This window comes from Adelges cooleyi, unplaced genomic scaffold (genome assembly GCF_023614345.1).
Source record: "Adelges cooleyi isolate 19-005CV unplaced genomic scaffold, UGA_ACOO_1.1 ACOO_flye_CR_arks_rails_tigmint_CR_PRNA_574, whole genome shotgun sequence".
Classification (NCBI taxonomy): Eukaryota; Metazoa; Arthropoda; class Insecta; order Hemiptera; family Adelgidae; genus Adelges; species Adelges cooleyi.
The window spans coordinates 15,695,965-15,716,734 of NW_026096268.1; the positions used below are offsets into that span (position 1 = coordinate 15,695,965).

At 34.3% G+C, this 20,770-nt stretch overlaps 4 protein-coding genes across 5 annotated transcripts; 2 read left to right on the top strand and 2 right to left on the bottom strand.

The window, feature by feature from the left end:
• Window positions 1-566: 566 nt before the first annotated feature.
• Window positions 567-4,993, bottom strand: LOC126843338 (ER membrane protein complex subunit 1). 2 transcript variants are annotated; one of them, XM_050580780.1, is made up of 16 exons: window positions 4,744-4,993; window positions 4,559-4,674; window positions 4,179-4,500; window positions 3,818-4,115; window positions 3,470-3,671; window positions 3,269-3,385; window positions 3,162-3,185; window positions 2,765-2,946; window positions 2,515-2,688; window positions 2,398-2,452; window positions 2,103-2,329; window positions 1,842-2,034; window positions 1,587-1,784; window positions 1,360-1,488; window positions 1,031-1,255; window positions 567-919 (listed from the first exon to the last, which is right to left on the bottom strand). In XM_050580780.1, the coding sequence occupies exons 1-16, from the start codon at window positions 4,839-4,841 to the stop codon at window positions 759-761; spliced, it is 2,721 nt and encodes a 906-aa protein (XP_050436737.1). In that variant the 5' UTR covers window positions 4,842-4,993; the 3' UTR covers window positions 567-758. The 2 variants fall into 2 exon arrangements, with proteins under 2 accessions (XP_050436737.1, XP_050436738.1); XM_050580781.1 differs by lacking the exon at window positions 3,162-3,185 and having other exon boundaries at window positions 568-919; window positions 4,744-4,991.
• A 287-nt stretch (window positions 4,994-5,280) lies between these two features.
• On the top strand, window positions 5,281-7,428 carry LOC126842989 (WD repeat-containing protein 18). The gene is made up of 5 exons (XM_050580262.1): window positions 5,281-5,692; window positions 5,767-5,860; window positions 6,148-6,365; window positions 6,446-7,072; window positions 7,145-7,428. Exons 1-5 carry the CDS (start codon window positions 5,372-5,374, stop codon window positions 7,337-7,339), a joined length of 1,455 nt encoding a protein of 484 aa, XP_050436219.1. The 5' UTR covers window positions 5,281-5,371; the 3' UTR covers window positions 7,340-7,428.
• A 714-nt stretch (window positions 7,429-8,142) lies between these two features.
• On the bottom strand, window positions 8,143-11,377 carry LOC126843305 (uncharacterized). The gene is made up of 5 exons (XM_050580730.1): window positions 11,088-11,377; window positions 9,591-10,335; window positions 8,934-9,557; window positions 8,551-8,691; window positions 8,143-8,328 (listed from the first exon to the last, which is right to left on the bottom strand). Exons 1-5 carry the CDS (start codon window positions 11,375-11,377, stop codon window positions 8,200-8,202), a joined length of 1,929 nt encoding a protein of 642 aa, XP_050436687.1. The 3' UTR covers window positions 8,143-8,199.
• A 3,304-nt stretch (window positions 11,378-14,681) lies between these two features.
• Window positions 14,682-18,750, top strand: LOC126842941 (uncharacterized). Its single transcript, XM_050580184.1, has 3 exons — window positions 14,682-14,836; window positions 16,041-16,223; window positions 18,183-18,750. The coding sequence occupies exons 1-3, from the start codon at window positions 14,752-14,754 to the stop codon at window positions 18,392-18,394; spliced, it is 480 nt and encodes a 159-aa protein (XP_050436141.1). The 5' UTR covers window positions 14,682-14,751; the 3' UTR covers window positions 18,395-18,750.
• The last annotated feature ends 2,020 nt before the right edge of the window (window positions 18,751-20,770 follow it).

A 20,770-nucleotide genomic window follows, 5' to 3' on the forward strand; every position in this document is an offset into this window, starting at 1 on the left:
GCAGTGTTTTATAGATGACAATTAGGTATTATTATTATCTGAACATTACGGTCTGGGTGTATTTTATAAAATTGTACGGTTACCTAGCTAAAAATGTATAGAAAAAATTATGAAAACATAATAATCGATTAAAACGGTAATTAAAATAGCAATGTTGTTTGAATAACGAATAACGTTGGTGATAAGATAATATCTGATACAGTACCTATAGAGGACGTAATAATTATAACAATAAATGTAAAATCCATAATAATAATAAAAAAAATTACAATGATAGTTTCACAAAAGATTTCCCACAAACTTTCTACTCGGGTATTGTTGTCGTTATAAATTTAACACACTGTATTGATTAGTTAACATTTTAGGATTTTTTTTTTTCGTGTTCTTTTCATGTTAATGCTTTATAGAAAGTAAATAAATAAGAAGTTGAAAAGAAAGCTACTTCGTAGCTGTTTAAATACATTTGTTGATTGGTTACAGCTAAATCGTCCATAAAAAAAAAAAAAAAATGTTTGGTAATAAATAATTACACTCGATAATAAAACAAAATTTATTAAAAACACACAATACCAACCGTAAATAATTAGCCTAAACAATTTACGGTAAATTATAATAATGCTTAACAAAAGAAAATCAAAGTATGGTGGTTGTATTTACAAAGTTCTACTAAGTATGAAAATATATTCAAAACAAACACTACAATTAATAATTGTAGAAGATTGGCAAAAACAAAATCGTTTTATATTGAGCTTTTCTGATTATTTCCACGCTTGCTTTAATGCTTTTTGTGAAGCGAGATTTTTCGTAACGTAAGCGCTCACTAAAAGCACAGTGGTCACAATAATGATAACCATATAATCAAAATCTTCTTTAAGCACGTCAAACGTTTTGGAAGGTGCGACTCTTGTATAAAACAGATCTGTGAAAAAATTCAAAAAATTGTATACTTTGATGAGATAACATTACCCATTATACATCGATGTTGTTCATCAGCAGTATATTTTAATACCCGATGTTAGTAAATGTTTACCTAATCCGTAAACGAAAACAAGACAAGTCGACTCTAAGCTACTAGGAGTGGTGTAAATGCCTTGTACACGCATCAGACTTTTATTGTAATTGATCATAGATTCGGTTGGCGTAGGAAGTTCGGGAACATATGGTATAGCTCCTTCTTCCTTAGGTTCGCCCAACGGTCTGCGAGGATCCAAAAACGTCCAAGGAACTTCTAATAAATGGCCAGACGTAGTAGACACTACAGAACAATCAATGCAACGAATCAAGTTGATTACATAATACATGATGATTTATAATATAGAAATAAAATTTAAATACAGAAAAACCATGAAAAGTATTTACTCAATATGTGTTTGCTTGTAATTCCTTTTTCGGTTATCGTTGGTTTCATGGCTTGTAAAAATCCAGGGAATATGTATGCTTGCTTCTCGACTATAGGCGGGATCAGACTACCTCCGACTGAAGAGAATTCTAAAATATAAATGTATTTATTTAATTTTAAAATAGCGCAGTAACTTAATAAAAAAAAACACCATAATAATATACGGTTATTTGAAACAATACAGTACCCGTAGTGTTGGACATCTGATTGCCGTCGTACAGTTCATACGATGTAATTTCAGTACGCCTGTTTTTATCGTTATAATACGAGCACAGCAGCCAGTTTTCTGAGTGAATCAAATGTATTGGATGGGTGGCTCGGTTGTGGGCTACAGAGTAGATGATTATTCCACTAACAGTGTCCAGTAAATGAAGCGTCAAAACACCTTAAACAATTTTTGTTTTTAATAAACATGTATTTTTTTGTTAATAGTGAAACTCACTTTTATGTGTAGTGTCCGGTGTCAGAGTCAAAACAGCGACCATGTTTGGGTTGATATATTTATACAGTACACTACGATCGCTCATGACTCTGCCTTGAGAGTGCACATGTTCCATCGCATCTTTCGACCCGATAGCTATGACTCGAGTTGGACTGCTGAAGTTGATTTTCCATACTTCTTTGGTGGTTATGTCCTAGAAATAAGTATGAAAACCAATATGAATAAATGGCTTGTGCATTCCGTAAAGAACTACTAACTAACCTTTCCTGAAATCGGTACATCAACAGTAAATCCTCGCAACACACCGTCGGTAGGATTGGCCACGTAAATGTAAACGGGAGAAGGTTTTGAAGACAGTTGAATGTTCTCAGGATACAAATGCGCTATATTGTTATTGTCGAATAAAATAAGACTACGGACGGATTCAACGTTAAGAACTTGAAGAGAAACAGCTTGTACTACACGATATTGAAGTTGTTTAATGACGTCTAAAGAATACAAGTAATATGTTATAACTTTGTAATATTTTCAATGATAAATTATTCGAATTTAATACCTTGCGATTCACCGTTTATCGGGTTGAACGTAAGTAGTACTGTGTTTTCGGAGTTCTACAAACAAAATTGTTTAAAATTATACACCAATTAACATAATAAAATAAGAATATATTCACTTCATTTTTCAACAATAGTGTACACATCGGTGGGTACGACAAATGTTTGGAATTTCTCTGTAAATATATCGGAACCGTTGGCGATCCATTTACTGGATTAGTGTAGAATTTTCCGACTCCACTTAATAACATAGACCATAAGATCTCGCCTTTTAAATTATCAATGCCAAAAACCTGATACAATGTAAATTATGACAGATTATTAATATACTGTACGTAATTTTTATAGATAATAGTTATCTATTAATACCTTTCCAGCACTAGTTACTGCAACTATTATTTTATGTAAGCCAAATTGATCTCGAACTAAATTGCTTTTGGTTCCAGTAGTTTCAGACGGTGATTCTATGAGCCCCAAAACGGTAGCAAAAAGGGTTTGTAATTGTTGTACCTGACTGTGTAGACGTCGAACAAACATACCGATCGGACTGGCTACAAAAGATAAATACATTTTTATTGACACACTCTTATTGCTTACATTTTTTAATTTAACTATATACATAAATAAAAACATCTAAATAAATATTTGATATGGAAAAACTACAAAAATGTATATAATATTATTAATTGGGTAGTAATAAATGTAACAAACGAAACCGGCTCTACAAAATCAAAAAAAAAAACTGTTCATCACTGATAAGACTCACTTGATACGTCATGATCCAAAAACGCTTGCGAAAAGATGTATAAAAATATTCATATTATAATTTTACAAGGTTTTTTTTTATTTTTAGGCTAATAAACATTTACTTACAGTCTTTGTTTCCAAACTCTTTTTCAATCGCTGCTTCGATATCCGATACTGGCAAGTCGATCATTTCTACACTTATAATATCGCTTAACGATTCTTCTCTATGCCATTTCATCGACCCTAAAAGTAGAAATAAAATGTATATTTAAAAATGTTTTAAACATATTACACATATACACATGTAAATGATTATAATAATGTTACCTGGCATTTTTAAAAGCATTAAAGTTTGATCACGAGTTGTAACTAGAGCGACACAATTTACAGTGTTAGCTTTACTGCGTCCACAAAATGCTGAAGAAACACTGGGATCGATAATTTTTAATGAGTCGAATGATTCCTTTGATGATAAGCTTTCAATGGCAGTGGAATCCTCTAATATTGATCCTTCAGTCACAACGGTGTTCTAAATATTTTAGAATGTAAATAAATTCATAGTAACGTTATTGAAAAAATTATAAATTAAAAGAAAAATTTAGTTTTAACAAATTAACACTTTTCACTGCTGAAATAGAATAATCATAATTTATATAATATGTAAGTATAACAAACTTGTGCAGGAGATGAAACTTGTAGCAAAATGTGCCTGTCGGCCATATAGGTGTAAATGAATGGTGAAGCTGTTTTTGACAAGGTCTTAATGTGAGCGCTGTTGTTTTTTACATAAACTAATTTTTTAATATTTTTATCTTTTACAATAAATGCAGGTATGGGACTTCCTGGTACCGCTTTGATTTGGTTTCCTTGAATGTCAACATTTATCTGATCTTTATAAGCCTTGGTCATAGTTATTATATTTAATTTCCCAACAACATCAAGACAAGCCAAACTTGCGGCCGACATTACACAGCTGTAATTTAAATTACCTAAATGATGATCTCATAATGTTATGTTTTTTATTAAATTGTGTTACCGATCATAACCAGTAAAGGTGTGAGCTGGAAACGTAAAGGTAGCTTTTCCTTTGGTGCCAGTTTCCAAGTAGTAAGTGTCCACAGCAATTAAATTGTCCGAGGTGTAAACTTTGTGAAGGAGTCCATTATAAACAAACCAGTATAATACATCATTAACTTCAGCGCTCCATTCAAAATTTAAGTATCCATTTTTGACATCCCAGCCTCGTACTTTAATTACATTAGTACCGGTAACAGTAACAATTTTAGATTTGGTCGGATGAATGAGTTGAACATCGCCATCGGATCCTTTTTCCAAAATTTGGCGCCACACAATATCACCTATGCAAAACAATTTATAAGTAAACTAAGATTACTCGGAGCATATGGTAAAATTTACCTGTATCTATAGCTAAAGAAGCGACTACATTTTGTTTAGTTGCTACATATACACGTTTAGACGTTACATCTACGTCAATCGAGGAAAATTTGATTTCACCTAGAAAACTTTGTTTCCTAAAAAATCATATTTAATTATAGTACATTAAATTTACAACAACTTCTCATTTAATAATTTCAACTTACCAATCAAATTTGCCCACTTGGTCTTCATACAGACCATGAGCGAAATATAACGAGGACAAGAATATAAATAAAATGTTCATAGGTTTTATTTTAACCATGTTGATGTTATTTTATTTTTAACAAGTAATAGAGATTTAAAGCAAAAGAAAGCACACAATAAGCATAATAAAAATATATGGAATATACTATGGAATGAAAATTATTTACTTCTCCAATAATTAAAAAAAAAAAAAAAAAACTATGTATTATGAAGTATATAAATACAAAATAATGTATACTAAAAATATATGCTCTTCAGAGCCAAAATTTAAAGAAAAAGTAAGAAGTAGAATTTACCTATGAGTAAAGAGATGTAAAAAGTAAAAACCGGAATGATGAATGATGATGATAACAATAATTGGAATTGAGATTTGAGAAATATCAATAATATTATGTGTTATCAATTAGGCAAACCTATACCATGGTTAAGCACTTGTTTTCTGTTATCATATGTCATAATTGAGGTTATGTTTTTATGTACTATAAAGTATACAACATTTAAATTTAAATTAATGTTGATAAGTCAGTGCAACGTGCTTGCTGTTTGGATTTTGGCGTTTGCAGATGTTCCGTTTTCTGTACAACAGTTATGTCTTTCTCTGAAACGTTGGAGGTAGCCTTTGTATCCGATGGAACGACGGGGGCTTCAGTGTGGGATACGGCAAATGGTACTATGCTCAAGACGTACAGGCACACGTCATCTTTGGGTCAAAACAGTTTGAGCTTGCTAGGAACAGATTACCTATTGGCCGCCGACAAGGGACCGTTAATACACACATGGCCGATCAACAGTCAAGAGAGAACTCATCAGGTGCGCATGCTCTGCTCAGGGAAAATAAATGCATTAGCTGCAAGTCCGGATGGTCTTTACATAGCCGTAGCGATTGCAGAAAAACTGCAAGTGTGGTTGGTGAGTACATTTTTTGTTTTTTCTTACAACCCACTCACTAACCCAATTTGATCAGGCTTATCTACCTATTTCAGGCTTGCTCTGGAAAATTATTGACGACTGTGAGTCGGCATTTCCAGCCTATTACTATTGTCAAATGGTCACCAGACGGGTCTTATTTGGTCACAGGTAAATTTTTCGTTTTGAACATTTACATATTATTTATGCGTAAGAACACACGTAAGAGTGTCCAAGGATGAATATGCACATATTTTATCGGTTCATTAGTAATTATTTATTCCTCCTATAGCCAATAGAAATGGCGATTGGTGGAGGCAGACAACATATTATGTTTCGCAGTGGTGCAAGAACTGAACCCCTAGTACAGAGTACGACGTCTTGTACCACTGCACCAAACACATTGACACATTAAATTAAGATTTATTATTTAAATTTTTGTTGATTGTTATTTTTAGGTGGAGAAGATGGATTAGTTTGCGTTTGGTCATTAGGAAAATTAGTCAGTACATCTCAGACTTTGATGCCTCAAGTATTTCGTTCTGGCGATCAAACTGATCAGTCTGCACCTAAATTCACTTTCTCTGATCATTCTGTTCGAATAACTGGAATTTACATTGGTAACACGACGAGGTGTGAACGAATGTTCACCTCGTCCGTCGATAAAACATGCAAAGTAAACAATATTATCAGTTATACTATAAAAATGGTTGTCATGTAAATGTCGCATGTATAATTTTTAATTGTTTTGCTTAGATATACGACCTATCAACGGGTGTAATGTTGCTGTCAGTAGCTTTCGATGCTGTTTTGTCGAGTCTTACTGTAGATTCTGTTGAAACAGCGGTTTATGTCGGTACCACTTTGGGTCCCATTCGATCGTTTGATCTGACGTCACCACCACGCACCCGTGAATGTTATTTGTCGGACAAAGAAAGCGCCGTCAAGTTTATTGGCCATTCAAAGGCGGTGACGTCACTGTGTGTATCCGTGTTTGGTGATTTGTTGGTATCTAGTTCTACAGACAGTACGGTGAGAACGTGGCACATAGCTAGTCGGCAGTGTTTGCGCACCATACAGCTCAAAGGCCCTGTAGTCAACATGTTCTTGACGTTGATCCCTCGTCAGTTAACAGCCAACGAACTAGATCCCAGTGTAATCGTTAGGAGTTTCAAAAAAAACGAAGAAGAAGAAAAAGAGAGTAATACAATTGAAGTGTATTGCAATAATGACCTTTATGAAGACGAAGAAGATGAAATACTTACTGCGAAAGAAGATTTTACTGTGCGTGAAGAATTAGATAAAGTATTAGGAATTAACGCACGGCTTTACGAATTTGCCGTCAATAATATTTTAAAGGACGACGGACTGAATATAAAAGAGGTAATTTTTGTCATTATAATCTCTACTGGAGTAAAATATCTGTGAGATTTTAATTATTATAGTTGTTTTTAGGATATCGATATGAACAGTTTTTCGTTGGTCAATTTCGATGATGTGAAAGAACAAAATGGATATCACAATGTAGATGAAGACGAAGACAAATCGTCAATAGTAGACGCAAACGATACAACACCCAAGAAGAAAAAATCTAGAAGAAGAAGCGGCAGGAAAAATAAGGCTGATACTACAATTTATAAATATTCTTGATAACTCTTGTGCTTGAAAATAAGTACTTGTAACTTGTACTGTAAGAAAAGAATAAAATTGTTTTTTTTTTTTACTTAAGTTTTGTATAAGTTATAATTTTTATTGGATATTTAATATATATAAGATGTTTAATTATTAGACTTTATTAAAGAACTTTTAATTACACAAATTTTGACATCTCGATTTTAGAACTAATGGTCTCAAAAAGGAAACTAAACGAAGATGTTATTTATTATCGTTAAAAACTATTGAAGGGATAAATTGTCGAATGATCATAGCGTTGCTTAAAATGACAATTACATACATTTTGGTTAAAAGACTAAAATAATTAACTTGAAATTACAAAACAAAGTATACCATGCCAGCTAATGATTTATTTTATAATATTTACTAATTAAATTTTTCCATTACAAAAAAAATAAAACAATTCATCAATTATGAACACTAGTAGATTAAATTTACAAACTGTTAACATTTAAGAAAAAAACTGTTTATGATATCATTACATGAATTTGATTCCATAATAAAAGAGACAAATTTTGTTTGTAAAAAATAAAAACGTACATTAAATTGTACTATTTCTTGTCTTGACAGACAACAGTGCGTATAAAACATATATAAAGAAGAATAGTAACTATCATCATTTATACACAATTAGTTCGTTATAAAACAAATATAAAATTTCATAAAGAAAAAAAAAATTATCACAGTAATAGTGTGTCTTTTCTTGACTAACTCTTAAACACTAATTATTTTATATACAAAAATTGAAATATTATACATCCAGATTTGAACCATCTTGAAATTATTAATGTACATGAATTATTTTAACAGGAAGTTTAACATTTCGACTTGTACCGTCAGAGAACATCAACCACACCTGGACGATACTTGTCCAAGTTCCATCCGCGGAAATACTTTCTGAGACACTCGTTGAAGTAGCGTTCCATAAAGTCCATCATAAGTTTACATTTAATGTCGTTGGACTGCTGACGGGGGAAAAACAAATTGAAAATTATTAATAGTTTAAGTTAAAAACGAATCGCCTATAAAGTTTCTTATTGTTTTTTTTTTTTTTTTTTAATAAGGAGGTAGATAAATACGTGACAGTTGACACGACTGGATACCGAAAACAAACGGTGGTCCGGTGATAAAAAATTCAATACGGTTAAATGATGAAATATCATAATACGTTTCGATTTTTATAGTACCTGAGATATGTGACGAAATGTGCTGAACACCAAGCGAAAATCTCTGACGACAGCCTGGACGTTTTCGTATTTTTTATTGATCATTTTACATCTAATGGGCTCGAACAGTTGTATTCTGACCACGTTCTGGTAGGTAGTGTCCTTAAAAAATTACACAGCATTTTTTTTTATACTTCCGAGTCCGAGAGGACAAGTTATCATTTTTCATGTACGTCAATATATTGATATGTATATTTGTCAAAAGCCGGTCACTCGATTAGAGAGGGCGAACATATTTTTATTTTTATAAATAAACAATTTTAAAAATATAATATCGTTTTCATAACGTAATTGATACATTCGTAAATCATAACGCATAATATTGATAAACTCGTTTAACTTACGTATAATTCGGGTTCTCTGCTGAATTCGTCTTTGGGTATGTCTTGCATTTCTCTGATCATCTTTTGGAACTTGTACCGGACCTTCTTGTCCACTTCTCTGGCCAGGAAGTTCCACATGCGGTCCGTGTCGTCGGGCAGTGGCGCGCTACCGCTGTCCCGGTCGGACACGCGCTCGAACGTCGCATGCAAGTTGATCAGGCCTTCCTCGCTTTCGTGCGACGTGTTGCTGCTGTCCGTCGTCGACCGGGTCGTCAACGCGCTGTGACCGATGGCGTTGTTCACCAGCTGTTTGGCGTCCTTCTGGGCTTCCAGCCACTTTTTCTCGTCGTCTTCCTTGACCACCTCGACCAACTTGGCTTCAGGCTTCGGCTGCGGATTGGACACCGCAAACTGGGCCGCCGGGAATGGCGGCGTGTTGTTGTGTACGGGCGGATACGCCGGCTTCTGGTAGCTGTTCGGCCACGGGTTGGGCGGTTGTTGCTGCTGCTGCTGCTGCACGTACTGATAATACTGCGGCTGGTTGACGCGCACTTGGTTCGCGTACTGCTGCTGGTACGGCGGCGGCGGCGGCGGCTGGTACGGCGGACGGTACTGCAACGGGCAGTAAGGAGGTCTGTTCATCTGCTGCGGCGGCGGCGGAGGCGGCGGCGGCGGGGCGGGCGTCGGGTACTGGCCGGGGTAGTTGTAGCCGCCGTTCATGTAGTTCTGGTTGGGGCTGTAGCTGTAGTTGACGTACTGCTGGGCCGGGCCGTTGAAGTCGACGGGTGCGGGCGGCATGGGCGGTGGTTGGTACGCGGCCGGCTGTTGGGATACGGGCGACACGAGCGGCGTTACGGGGTTGTGCAAGAAATGATTGTTATTGTTGTTGCTGTTGAGTACGCCGTTCTCCGGCTTGTCTGACGGGATGATTTTCTTCAGCTGGGTGATGGTGGACAGCGCCTTGTTCAGCATCCGGTCGCCGCTCTTGCCCTTCACCTTCAGCGTACCGTTTAGCGGCTCTTTAGACCGACAGTGCACGTTAATGTCGTCGATCAGCTGCTCCATAATCTTGTACGAGTGCTTCCACCAGTGTTTGTCCACGTTAGCGTTCATCGCGAACATGTCGATCATAGTGATGCTGAAGTTTATGAACACGGCTACCAGCGTGTGCACGTTGCCTTTATCCACGCGGCCAGCGTCCACGGACGCCAGCAGCTGTTTGACGATGTTGTTCGAATCGACCGTTTGCACCCACATGGGCAGGTCGCGGTTCACGTCCAGCGCGTCGTCCACCGTTTTGCAACCCATCCACAGCAGCCGTTTGGTTTCTTCGAAACATGTGGACATCGGGTTGTTCTCGAAATCGAACAGCAGCGACGACGGTGAACGGCTGATCGTGGGACGCGAAGACAAAGACGATGTGCTAAAAAAAAAAACCGTAAAAAGTTGGTTTAAATTGCTTATATTCGTACAAATTAGAACAGGAGGAGTTGTCATTTGTACTTATTATCATTCCAAAATAAGCGGTTCGTGTAAGTGTGGTAAAAAAATCAATAAAATTATTCTAAAACTTCAAAATGTGTAGAATTGTATTAATTTTTAATAATTTCCTTATTGCTTGGAAATTTTTTTTTCCTTTGTTGCAATATTTCTTTTAAGATTTTTAAAAAATAGTAAATGCATTTTTCAACACAAAAATAATGCTTTCTCTTGTTATTTCATTTAACCCGGTTTTTGTTAATTCTATCCCATTGCTAAACTATTAAAGAAAAAAACTAGCCTTCCATATTATTCGTGAACCTGTCTGATAGTGCCAAATTATATAATTTTTTATATGTATACTATTGACAGTTTCACATTTGACGTATATTTTCTATAAAGAATGCTAAAAATGATTACTGTTATTTTTTTTTTTAATTTTGAAGAAATGAAATAGTTCCCTATTAATATTCGTCAATCGACACTTTTTCTATTTGTATTTGTTTTACAATTTTTCTTACATTTTCTAAGACGTAGAGAAAATAAAAAAATTAGCCAACATTAGAACTAAACTTAGAACAATGAAATTTTATAAAAATTCACTTACTCCCTTTTTTTGGTTCCGACCATTTAAATGGTAAATTAAAACAAAATGATTCAAACTACTCGAATTGACATGTCGGTTACAAACATTACCTGCTGTAATTCTTGTAGCTCTTGTGACTGGTCGAGGACGTGATGTTGATGTTCCTGTAGGCCAGCGGACGACTGGAACGGCTTATTTTGTTGGGTTTCTTTTGTTTCTTGCTGTTGGTCGCGCATTGCATGAGTTTTATGTAACCGTTCAACGAGCAATAGTCGGTACCGTTTTTGGTGGTCGCGCCGCCACCCGGATTCGACAATATAAGTCGGTTGTAAATGTTCATCATGAACTCGAGTCTAGCTCTCATGTCGGACGAAACGACGTTCATGTTGAATTTTGTCATAATAGTCGACTATAAAAAAAAAAAATATTATATATTACCGTTGAATAATGCACAATACCGATACGGCGACCGCGGTGTATAGTAGAGTTAAGTTATCAATAATCGAGATATTGTATAAAAAAAAAAAAAAAGAATTGAAAAAAAACGACGACGATTCCCGACGGGTTGTAATAATTAGCGTGTATTGTCAGGTTTCAATGACCGCAGTCAACAACGGCGGCGGCTATAGATAAAACGACGGACATTTTTAATGAAGAAAAAAATGTAACGCTAGATGCGCAAGACTGGCGGTGTTGTAAAAAATGTGTCGGCAAAATCGGTGTTGGTACTCACGTGAACGAAATCGCGCAGAATGAGTGTTTTGCAATAATGATTTTTGACTTTTTCGACAGGAACGCGATGGCAAAATAAATGGAATCGTCCCAAACCAGGGATTGGCGATTGAGCTGTGCGAACGACGATGGCCGCCGTACGGTACGCAACAGGTAAGGCGGTGTGTCAGATGGCCGATCCATCGTTGAGTGTCAAAGACGTTACAAACAGCTGTTGACCGCGTTGACCGCCGGCCATCGATACACGATAACGCGTCCGACCGTATCGAACAACACAATTTGGTTATGAATGTTGCCTTTAGATTGGTTTACTTAATTTTTACCTAAAAATTATTAACTAACTATTTTTTTAATATACAGGGTGTAATGTTAAGTTATACCGACAAAATCTCGTTGAATTGATATGTATTATTATTTTTCGGTGTTAAAATAAATCGTGTTTTTATTTTCCAGATTATGAGGCTTTTGGTAGCGGCTCTACTGAAGTCTAAGATAGGCCAAGAAATTTATAACAAAAACACTTAATATGTCAATCATTCTGTATGCGTGTATTTGTTTCAGAGTTTACCCGAAGAACGAAAAAAAGTAAGTACTTAATAATTTAGCATCTTTATTCAAAGCGACTAAGAAGAGTTTAACGCTTATAGTACTAATACAAATAATATTATTTTACATAGGTTAGGTTAGGTACCTATTAAAAAAGGTATTTTAAGGGATAACATTGAATTACAATTATTTGGTGATATTTTAAAATAAAAATAAAAACATATTCGTTTATTGTTATAAATACTAACTGTTAACCAATTGTGAACTTGTAATAAACATATTATAACTCTTTGTGGGGCAAGCAAAACAAATGATAAAATCAGAAAAATGATTGAATAAAAAAAAATATAAGACATCTATATACCTAAGCGAGAAATCAAAATAACGATGTGCCCTAAAATGGTGTGTTAAGTTGACTATTTATGTGTGATCAACACTTCTAACCAACAATATAGAATCGCGGTTTTGTACAATATGACTAACTTTAAATACGCTCTGTTTGAGATAATGACTTTGGTTATACATTTGAGTATTGAAAATTATCTCTATCTAATTTCTATAAAATAAGAGTGTTATAACATAATAATTTTTTGGTAGGAATTTTAGTCTGGGGTTTTTTTTTAACACACTTCGTATGTAATGTATGCTACCGATTAGTAATACAGTAGTTATTAATTAAAAAAAATAACTATTACTAATATTTACAAAATAAGATACACTTATAAAATATGTATTGAAAATTTAATTATTCTATAGACACCGCAGGTACTAAGCTAAATCTATTTACAAAAGAAACAATTGACTCTACATTAGAAAATAGAGAAGAAGCCCTTAAATAAAAATAAAAAGAACTCCTCTTCTTAATAAAGTTAATGATGAAGGGTCTCCAGGGCCAGTTTGAGGTGTTTAATGTATATTAGACAACCCACACCTTTTTTTAGTAAAAGTATATAAGTATAAAAATTATAAACTTGATGGTATATAATATATTATATATTATTACTGTGAAATAAATTGTTTGGATTGTAAAGTTTAATATTTTTGTGCAAATTGTAATATTAATAAAAGCGTTTTGGAAATTTTTTTAAATTGTTTTATATTTTATTACATATACCTTTCAATGTTTTTAACACGAGGAAACACATAATATATGATTACGTTATATGACTGTATATTTTATATAATATATTTAAATTTATTGTGTACACCTATAATATCGTAAATTATTAACGCAGAAGCCAAAAAACATTGGCTTCGATGCGACGCTGAAAAAATATTAATTAGATCATTAACATGTACTTTCAAATTAAATGGTAAAAGTTTATACATATACATATATATAAAAATAAAATGTAATAGTTATTTCTTATGTATGCGCAATTTATAAAAAAGTGTACTGTATTAAGTTTTTTTAAACTCGTTTATTTGAAAAAATAGACGCTAGCGGAATATTTTTTTTTCAGTAATTATGTTTGAGAATAATATGAAATTCCGGATAGAATTTGTATTAATAAACGTTGTCTATACTAACACTAAGAAATTTGTATTTTCACAAAAAAAAAAAACACGTGTAATAAAATACTTTTTTTTTAGATATTATTAATAAAACTGGTTTCTTTTTTTTTTTTTAATTTATCAATAAAAGTTTCTGCGAGACTGTTTTTTTTTTAATGTACTCGAGAACTGCTGTCGAATGTTCTCCAAATAAAACGGTGCTTTTATTTTCAGAAACTTCCAGGCATCTTTTTACCGTCAATAACCGTCAACGTGCATCATCAGCTTTGCGAATAAGAAGCTAAAATTGGGGGAATTTTGTACGACGGCTTGGTCGTGTTTAGATTTAAGGTGCCCTCCCGTGTGTATTTGTTATAAAAAATACCGTACACAAGCGAAATTCGCCCATTCCCTCGGACCGTGTACGCGCGTGCCAGATCTTCCATGACGGACACGAATAGAATTTAATTTCAGGGTCTTAGCCCCCCCCCTCTGCCTTCCACATATTGTATTAGGGTCTAGCGGAAAAAAAACCGTCCACACTTCCCCCCCGCGGCCAAAAGCGTCGTTTGCGTTCCTCGCCGTCGCATCACACGGTTCGCGTCCTCGATTCTAATATATATATATATATATATATATATATATATATATATCTGTAAAAAAACGACACGGTGTGACTGTTACGAATTGAATGTACTATATTGTTTGTCGTGGGCGAATGCGGCCAAAGGGGGACCCGCGGTAGAACCCACAGGATAAACGCAATCATAATAATAGCGCAAAATATACGCTTGTGTGTGTATATATATATATATATATACACGTTTACGGTTTGCCGAGGAGGGGCCGGACGGCATCGGCCAATTGGCCTAATTGGTTTTCCGGATCCGGGGCCTTTGCGCGCTCGCCGCGTCCCGCGTATAGATTCGCCGCCGTCCCGGTGACCGAGTCGTGCCGCAGCCGCCGTCGTTCGCCACCGACCACGCCACACACCGTCGTACCATGTTCACGTCTACCGCCGCCGCCGCCGCCGTCTGCTGCTATGCCGTTGCGCTGGTCGCCATCGTCGTGTCCAACGTACACACCGGTAAGTGCACGAGTGCAAGTGACCGCCGCCCCCCCCCACCCACCCACCCACCCTTGGGGTTTTCTTGGTTTTTCTAAAACACCTCTAATGTAGTATTCCCACGTGAATGTCCGTAAATTAGCGAAAAAAGGTACATTCATTCGTTCGATTGAAACCCTCTTCGAAAATTTGTCAGTAGAATAAAAAATATGCAAAATTGAAATAATAAATATATTTATTTGAGCCCCATGCACGGTCCACACCGCATATTGGCCGTCCACCAAAAAACTGGTGGCAGCAAGCACGTGATCGGTGTGTCGAGTCTCTGTTTGTTTGTCAATAATGGTTCATCGTGTTGTACACTTGATGGAAATTGAAATCAGGGTTCGAAATAGTTGTGGAAATGTGTCAAAAAGTACTAGTGAAAAAAAGTTTCTAGTTTGTGAAAAAAAAAAACACTGGTATGCCTAATAAATTAAAAAGTTCTTTGAAATACTTTCTTTTTTTTTTTTTGAGAACAATTTTTGAAACAAAAACATTACTTTTACAAAACATATGTTTCTACCAATTTATGTTACAACGGTATAATTTTCATGTGCGATATACCTGCACATTGTAGCCACAAACTCGATCTACCTTCAAACTAATTATTTAGACTCTTGATCCGGGGAAAAAAAACTCTAAACAGGTCAAAATCAAGTTTAGTAACCGAAAACCTGTAAATTACACGGTAAAAGTCTAACAGCTCTTCTCTCATATTATTCTACGACATAACAATATTATATCGATCATGTATATTGTATAATATTTATATAAAGCTGAGAAATTATGTGTAACGAGGGCGAGCGTGTGAAAGGTTTTTAATTTTTTTAAACTGTATTTGAAAAAGATTAATCGACTAACAGTAAACAAAAATAATTTTATGAATTTGAAACAACTGAAATAAAAAATGCCATTTCATAGTACATCATTACACAGACATTTGTGGCAATGTTAAACATTTGTCTAGGATTTATTCGTTCTCAGACATCATTTACCATGACAATACTAAATCGCATTGGGAAAAAAAAAATGATTAGGTTCAAAAAAAAATTGAATTTTTCAAGGTAACGAAATAAAAAAATTGCAAGCACAATACAGAGAAACGATAAGAAGACTTATTGCTCGCTAACCGACTTTTGATAAATGGTATATTTTTTTGTTTTGCATTTTGTGTTGTTTACAGTGGAAAGCATACAATGTTTTGTGTGCAACAGTCACAACGACACGGCCTGTGCCCAAGAAGCCCTTCCGGAATATCTGAAAACCGAGTGTTCGAAACTCAACTACGGCGTGCCAGAGGATGAAACTAAAAACTACACTCTGTGCAGGAAGACCATACAGACAATTGAAAAAGAGGTCAACGGATGTAAGCGAATGATCATGTTGTCTAATAAAAACCGGTGTTCAATTTTCAGAAGGGGAGATCAGATTGTTATTTATTGGTCGAGCTCGTTTGGCAATTATTTAAATAAACATCCAGGCAGACAATTTTATAATTCAAACATACAATACCGTCGAGAACGCGTCCTACACTCATAAATGGGTCAGAATGTAGCCAAAAAAAAAAAAAAAATAACAATAAAAAAATGTTCACTTATCGATGTGTCGTAAACTGTAAAGTTGAAACAATACCATGAACGCTGTACGGTTCATATGTCTAGGGAATATATTGAAAATATCCGATTGGTTTTTTTTAGTTTGACATTCGACTTTGGGATTATGAACGCGACTAGATGAAAAATAATTTGCTTGCTTTTCATCCGACGTTTGGAGTGTAATTTTAAATTTAGACTGCAGCAACACACATTCGCCACACAACGGTCGCCGTCCGTTTGAGAGCTAGCCAAAAAATGTTTTAAAAAAAAATGTAAAATCCTAACATTGATCAAATCAGTCAACAACGACTGGCCATTAGGCTTTGTTTTTACAACAGTTGGCTTTAAAAAAAAAACCAGGTGATATTGTGTTTACACCGCAATAACTTTTCTCTTCGCTCGGGTAATGGTTATAGTCTATAATAATAATTAGCAAAGCTTTCGAAACATGTATAATATTATCGTTAAAACAAATTAGATAACATTTTTGGGGATATTCAATCGCAAAACGCGACTAATTTCGTTTACTCGGTTTATGTGTTCGCCGACCAAAGGAAAATCAATAGTTAAGCTTTTTTAAGTTATTATTTCTAAATGTACCGAATTCGTTCAGTATTAATCACACCGCGATGGCATCGTTAGGCCTATAAGGCATGTTGAGCTACATGATAAATACTTGATATATTTTATTAGGGCTTTATTATTTTTTTTTTTTTTTGCTAGCACATTTAGGTATTTTTCAAATTGCCTCCGAACTCGGTAGATTTTCTAGAGAGGCCAAGTAAAAACTATACCTATTTATTTTTTTTTTACAACACAAGTCGGTACATTGTAGGTACGTACGGTTGGGTAATAGTAGTATTTTTTAAAAGTAAAAAAAAAAAACACATTGTTTTTGTCGAAACCCGTTTACAATATATGAGTCTGAACGTTATTTTTTTTTTTGAACATGAAAGGCGAATGAGAGTGCATTGACATTTAAACCTAACCGTGACGTTGTGGCGGGGCACGCGCTAACAGCCCCCCAAGTGCATAATATGTGTGCACAGTTGCGACACACTATATGAATGTGATAATAATATGACATTTGGCCAACAATGGCTTAAAGAGGGTGGGGTGCGGCAGAGTGGCAAAATAAACAGTTTTTTTAAAAAAAAAATACAAAAAAAAAAAATGTTTAAACTGTTTTTAATATAATTTAAAAACTACGTGTTAAAAACATTGTTTTTTTTATATTTATTTAGAACGTTTTAAACAAAATTTAGTAGTATACTAATAGTATATATATATTATATGATTAGGTAGAAATTTCAAAAAATATATTACCTATATTTACTAAATACTTACCAATTCAATTTTTTTTTTTATTTTTAATTAGAGTCGATTGTTTAATTGGATATTTACTCTTTAGAAATAAACAATATAGTTCTAGAGACAGACTACAGAGTTTACTCCCTTGGGCACGTTTTTTTTTAGTTTTATGCGTATTGCATACAAATAATACATATTTGATATATTACATTATACCTTAAAATCGGAATCCTGTGTGTTTCAACAAAATTAATTTACTTTGTTTAAAATAACAAACATATACATTTTGAACGCGCCGTCGCGCCGGTAGTTTACCTATGATTAATTTTTTAACTTTTTAAACCTTAAGAGAAATGTTCAAAAGAAAAAAAAAAAATGTTCTTAAAGAGATTTTCACAATGATACGTGTGTCGTTCTAGTGAAAGCCGACAAGAACCGCATCATCAGGACCTGCGGCTGGGACGATTCCAACTACAAAGACAAGTGTTACCATAGATCTGGTTTCGGCGGCAAGCAGGACGTGTGCACTTGTTCGACGGATTTCTGTAACGCGGCCGGCAAGGCCGGGATGAATGTGATGTTCGCCTCGGCTCTGTCCGCAGCAGTCTTGCTGGTCGTTTCAATGTTGTAATGAGCTTTAAAAAAAACAAATATATATATATATAAATATAAGATAATTTACCGTTAAACACTTCAACCGTAACGAACGTGCGACCACGCGTACAACGTGTACATTATTAGGTACGCCGGAAAACGAATAAAACTGTTCCGCGAAGTCGTCGGGTAAAAAACGACAGTTTTTTTTTTTTTTTTAATTTAATTATATAAGGTATTAATTTATTTATCATGTCTATTAACCGTCGTTGTTGTTGTTGTACACGTGGTCGTCTAAAAACCGCAAAATTTGCCTGTAAAAGGATGACCTAAACGTCGTGCTAAAGCGTTTGTGTGTTGTCCGTAAATAAATGATTTATAATCCATAAAAAACGCTCTGTTGATTTATTTTTCCTAATCGGTGTACACGCATAATAACGTTGTGGGTATACAATACCCACAGCTGCTTGCAAATGTAAATTTTATAGATTGTTTGATCTTATGCGTACATAACGTGGCTTACACGGCGTTTTTTTTTTGGTTTTAGCACACTAGGCCTTGGTTTGATGGCCCAAGTATCATGTGTTAATAATAAGAAATTGATTGTCGTCACTCATATCCGTGTATTCCAGTAGGAACATCGCAGAATACCCTCAAACAACGTACAGATCAGCAGCATATTATCTGGAACTCATTTTACATTATTCGCTTATGATGTAGTTATAATATTTATGAAAAAGACAGCGAATTAGACGATTACAATATAGTAACATCTTCTGCAGTTTTAAGCAACCGTTTTTCCCAGGTCTAATCTTAGTATGAAACGTTTTTTTTTTTTTGTTCACTTTAAGTCAATAGTTAGACTTTGCGATGAATGTATGGAAAATTTAAGTAGTTGTACACATTTTTTTTATTTATTGTACCGAGTGTAATTAATATTGTTATTATTTTTTTTTTTTTGGTAAAATTACAAGTATATAAGAACTACGTACGTCATAAGGAATAACGTTAATGTTTTAATCGCGAAAAAATATAACAATAACGCCCCACGTTCTTCTTTGATTTATATCTTTTTAATTGGCCAAACGTTTTTATTTTACATTATTGTAACATTCAACAATATTAATTATATATTACACAAAAACACCTATTGCGGGTACACACAGTGCGTTTGAATAGGCAATATAGCTACTGCGTTGTTTCAAATAGTGGCCACACAAATTTCATAAAATTTCCCAAATTTCCCAAATTGGGACACATTACTTTGGGGTTTTTCATACTCGAACACACGAGTATCCGAAACAATAATAATTATATTGCGTCTTGCCGCAAATGTCGACAAAAATGTTCAACGTTTTTTTTCGTTCTGGCTGTTTTTTTTTTCCAATATTGTTTTGATTTATCCAAAAATCGTTACCGTAACTATTATTTACAATCATTAATCGTCAGTCACTGTTAAACCGTGATGCCACCCTGCGGTATAACGATACAATTATTTCATCGTGTCCTCGGAATACAAACGATTTCCACTCATTGTGCTAGAACTAATTATGTATATCATTTTTTGCCTTGGAATAATTGTAATTACCTACTATAATTGTTGTTTACGGCCATTTGAATTTTAACTACTTATGTAGTTGTGTAGCACTACTATATATATATATTGTTCATAAAAGTGACAAAAAAGAAAAAAAAATTCTAACAAGTCTTATTGGAATAGTAATTTCTAAAAAAACGTTGGAGATAAAATATGCAAACATGCATTAATAAATCAATAAAGAAAAGAAAAATGTACCTATGTATTTGTGATGTATTCCTTTATTTTGTATCATCATTAAAATAAATTAGCCTGAATAAGTTTAACTAAAACTGTACAGTGTTAACTATATATTGTAATCTACAACTGTAAATGATAAATATGACGTTCTAATCAATCAACCGTTGTGCGGAAACTTAGATCACAAAAGTTCTAAAAAAACAAGAAACGGTTAAAAAAATAAAAATTGTACTATTTACTCAAACAAGTTTGCCAGATCGTTCGATTTCGGCTAATTTGAAATAGTAAAAGTTGTATTAGAAATTAAAATTTGATCTCTGTTACTTTTAAAATTTTATTTTAGACGATTTTTTTTATAACAATGCTAATAGGTAATTATTCCGCGCAGTTAGCGGACGACTTTGGCGGGTTCCAAGTTTTATTTAAAAATGTAGCTGCTATAACCTTCAGGCTTGGTAAGTAATATTACAATAATAGAATATATACATATTTTTTTTTTATAAAAAACAAATTATTTTTTTTTTTGTAATTTCTCACCGTTTTTTGGTTTACACTGTTTATTTCGCAGTCCTTGGAAAATTCACAATCGTGTTGACTTCCTACAAACACATCCTCTGACGGTTAATCGAGGAAAAA

Coding starts and splice junctions, on each gene's coding strand:
- LOC126842941 (XM_050580184.1), top strand. CDS start 14,752: ATGTTCACGTCTACCGCCGCCGCCGCCGCCGTCTGCTGCTATGCCGTT. Junction 14,837..16,040: donor CGTGTCCAACGTACACACCG/GTAAGTGCACGA, acceptor TGTTGTTTACAG/TGGAAAGCATACAATGTTTT. Junction 16,224..18,182: donor TGAAAAAGAGGTCAACGGAT/GTAAGCGAATGA, acceptor GTGTCGTTCTAG/TGAAAGCCGACAAGAACCGC.
- LOC126843305 (XM_050580730.1), bottom strand. CDS start 11,377: ATGACAAAATTCAACATGAACGTCGTTTCGTCCGACATGAGAGCTAGA. Junction 10,336..11,087: donor AGCTACAAGAATTACAGCAG/GTAATGTTTGTA, acceptor TTTTTTTTTTAG/CACATCGTCTTTGTCTTCGC. Junction 9,558..9,590: donor CCGGCCAGTACCCGACGCCC/GCCCCGCCGCCG, acceptor CCGCCGCCGCAG/CAGATGAACAGACCTCCTTA.
- LOC126843338 (XM_050580780.1), bottom strand. CDS start 4,841: ATGGTTAAAATAAAACCTATGAACATTTTATTTATATTCTTGTCCTCG. Junction 3,186..3,268: donor AGAGTTTGGAAACAAAGACT/GTAAGTAAATGT, acceptor TCTTTTCGCAAG/CGTTTTTGGATCATGACGTA. Junction 1,256..1,359: donor TACAAGCAAACACATATTGA/GTAAATACTTTT, acceptor ATTGTTCTGTAG/TGTCTACTACGTCTGGCCAT.
- LOC126842989 (XM_050580262.1), top strand. CDS start 5,372: ATGTCTTTCTCTGAAACGTTGGAGGTAGCCTTTGTATCCGATGGAACG. Junction 5,693..5,766: donor AAAAACTGCAAGTGTGGTTG/GTGAGTACATTT, acceptor TACCTATTTCAG/GCTTGCTCTGGAAAATTATT. Junction 6,366..6,445: donor CCGTCGATAAAACATGCAAA/GTAAACAATATT, acceptor TGTTTTGCTTAG/ATATACGACCTATCAACGGG.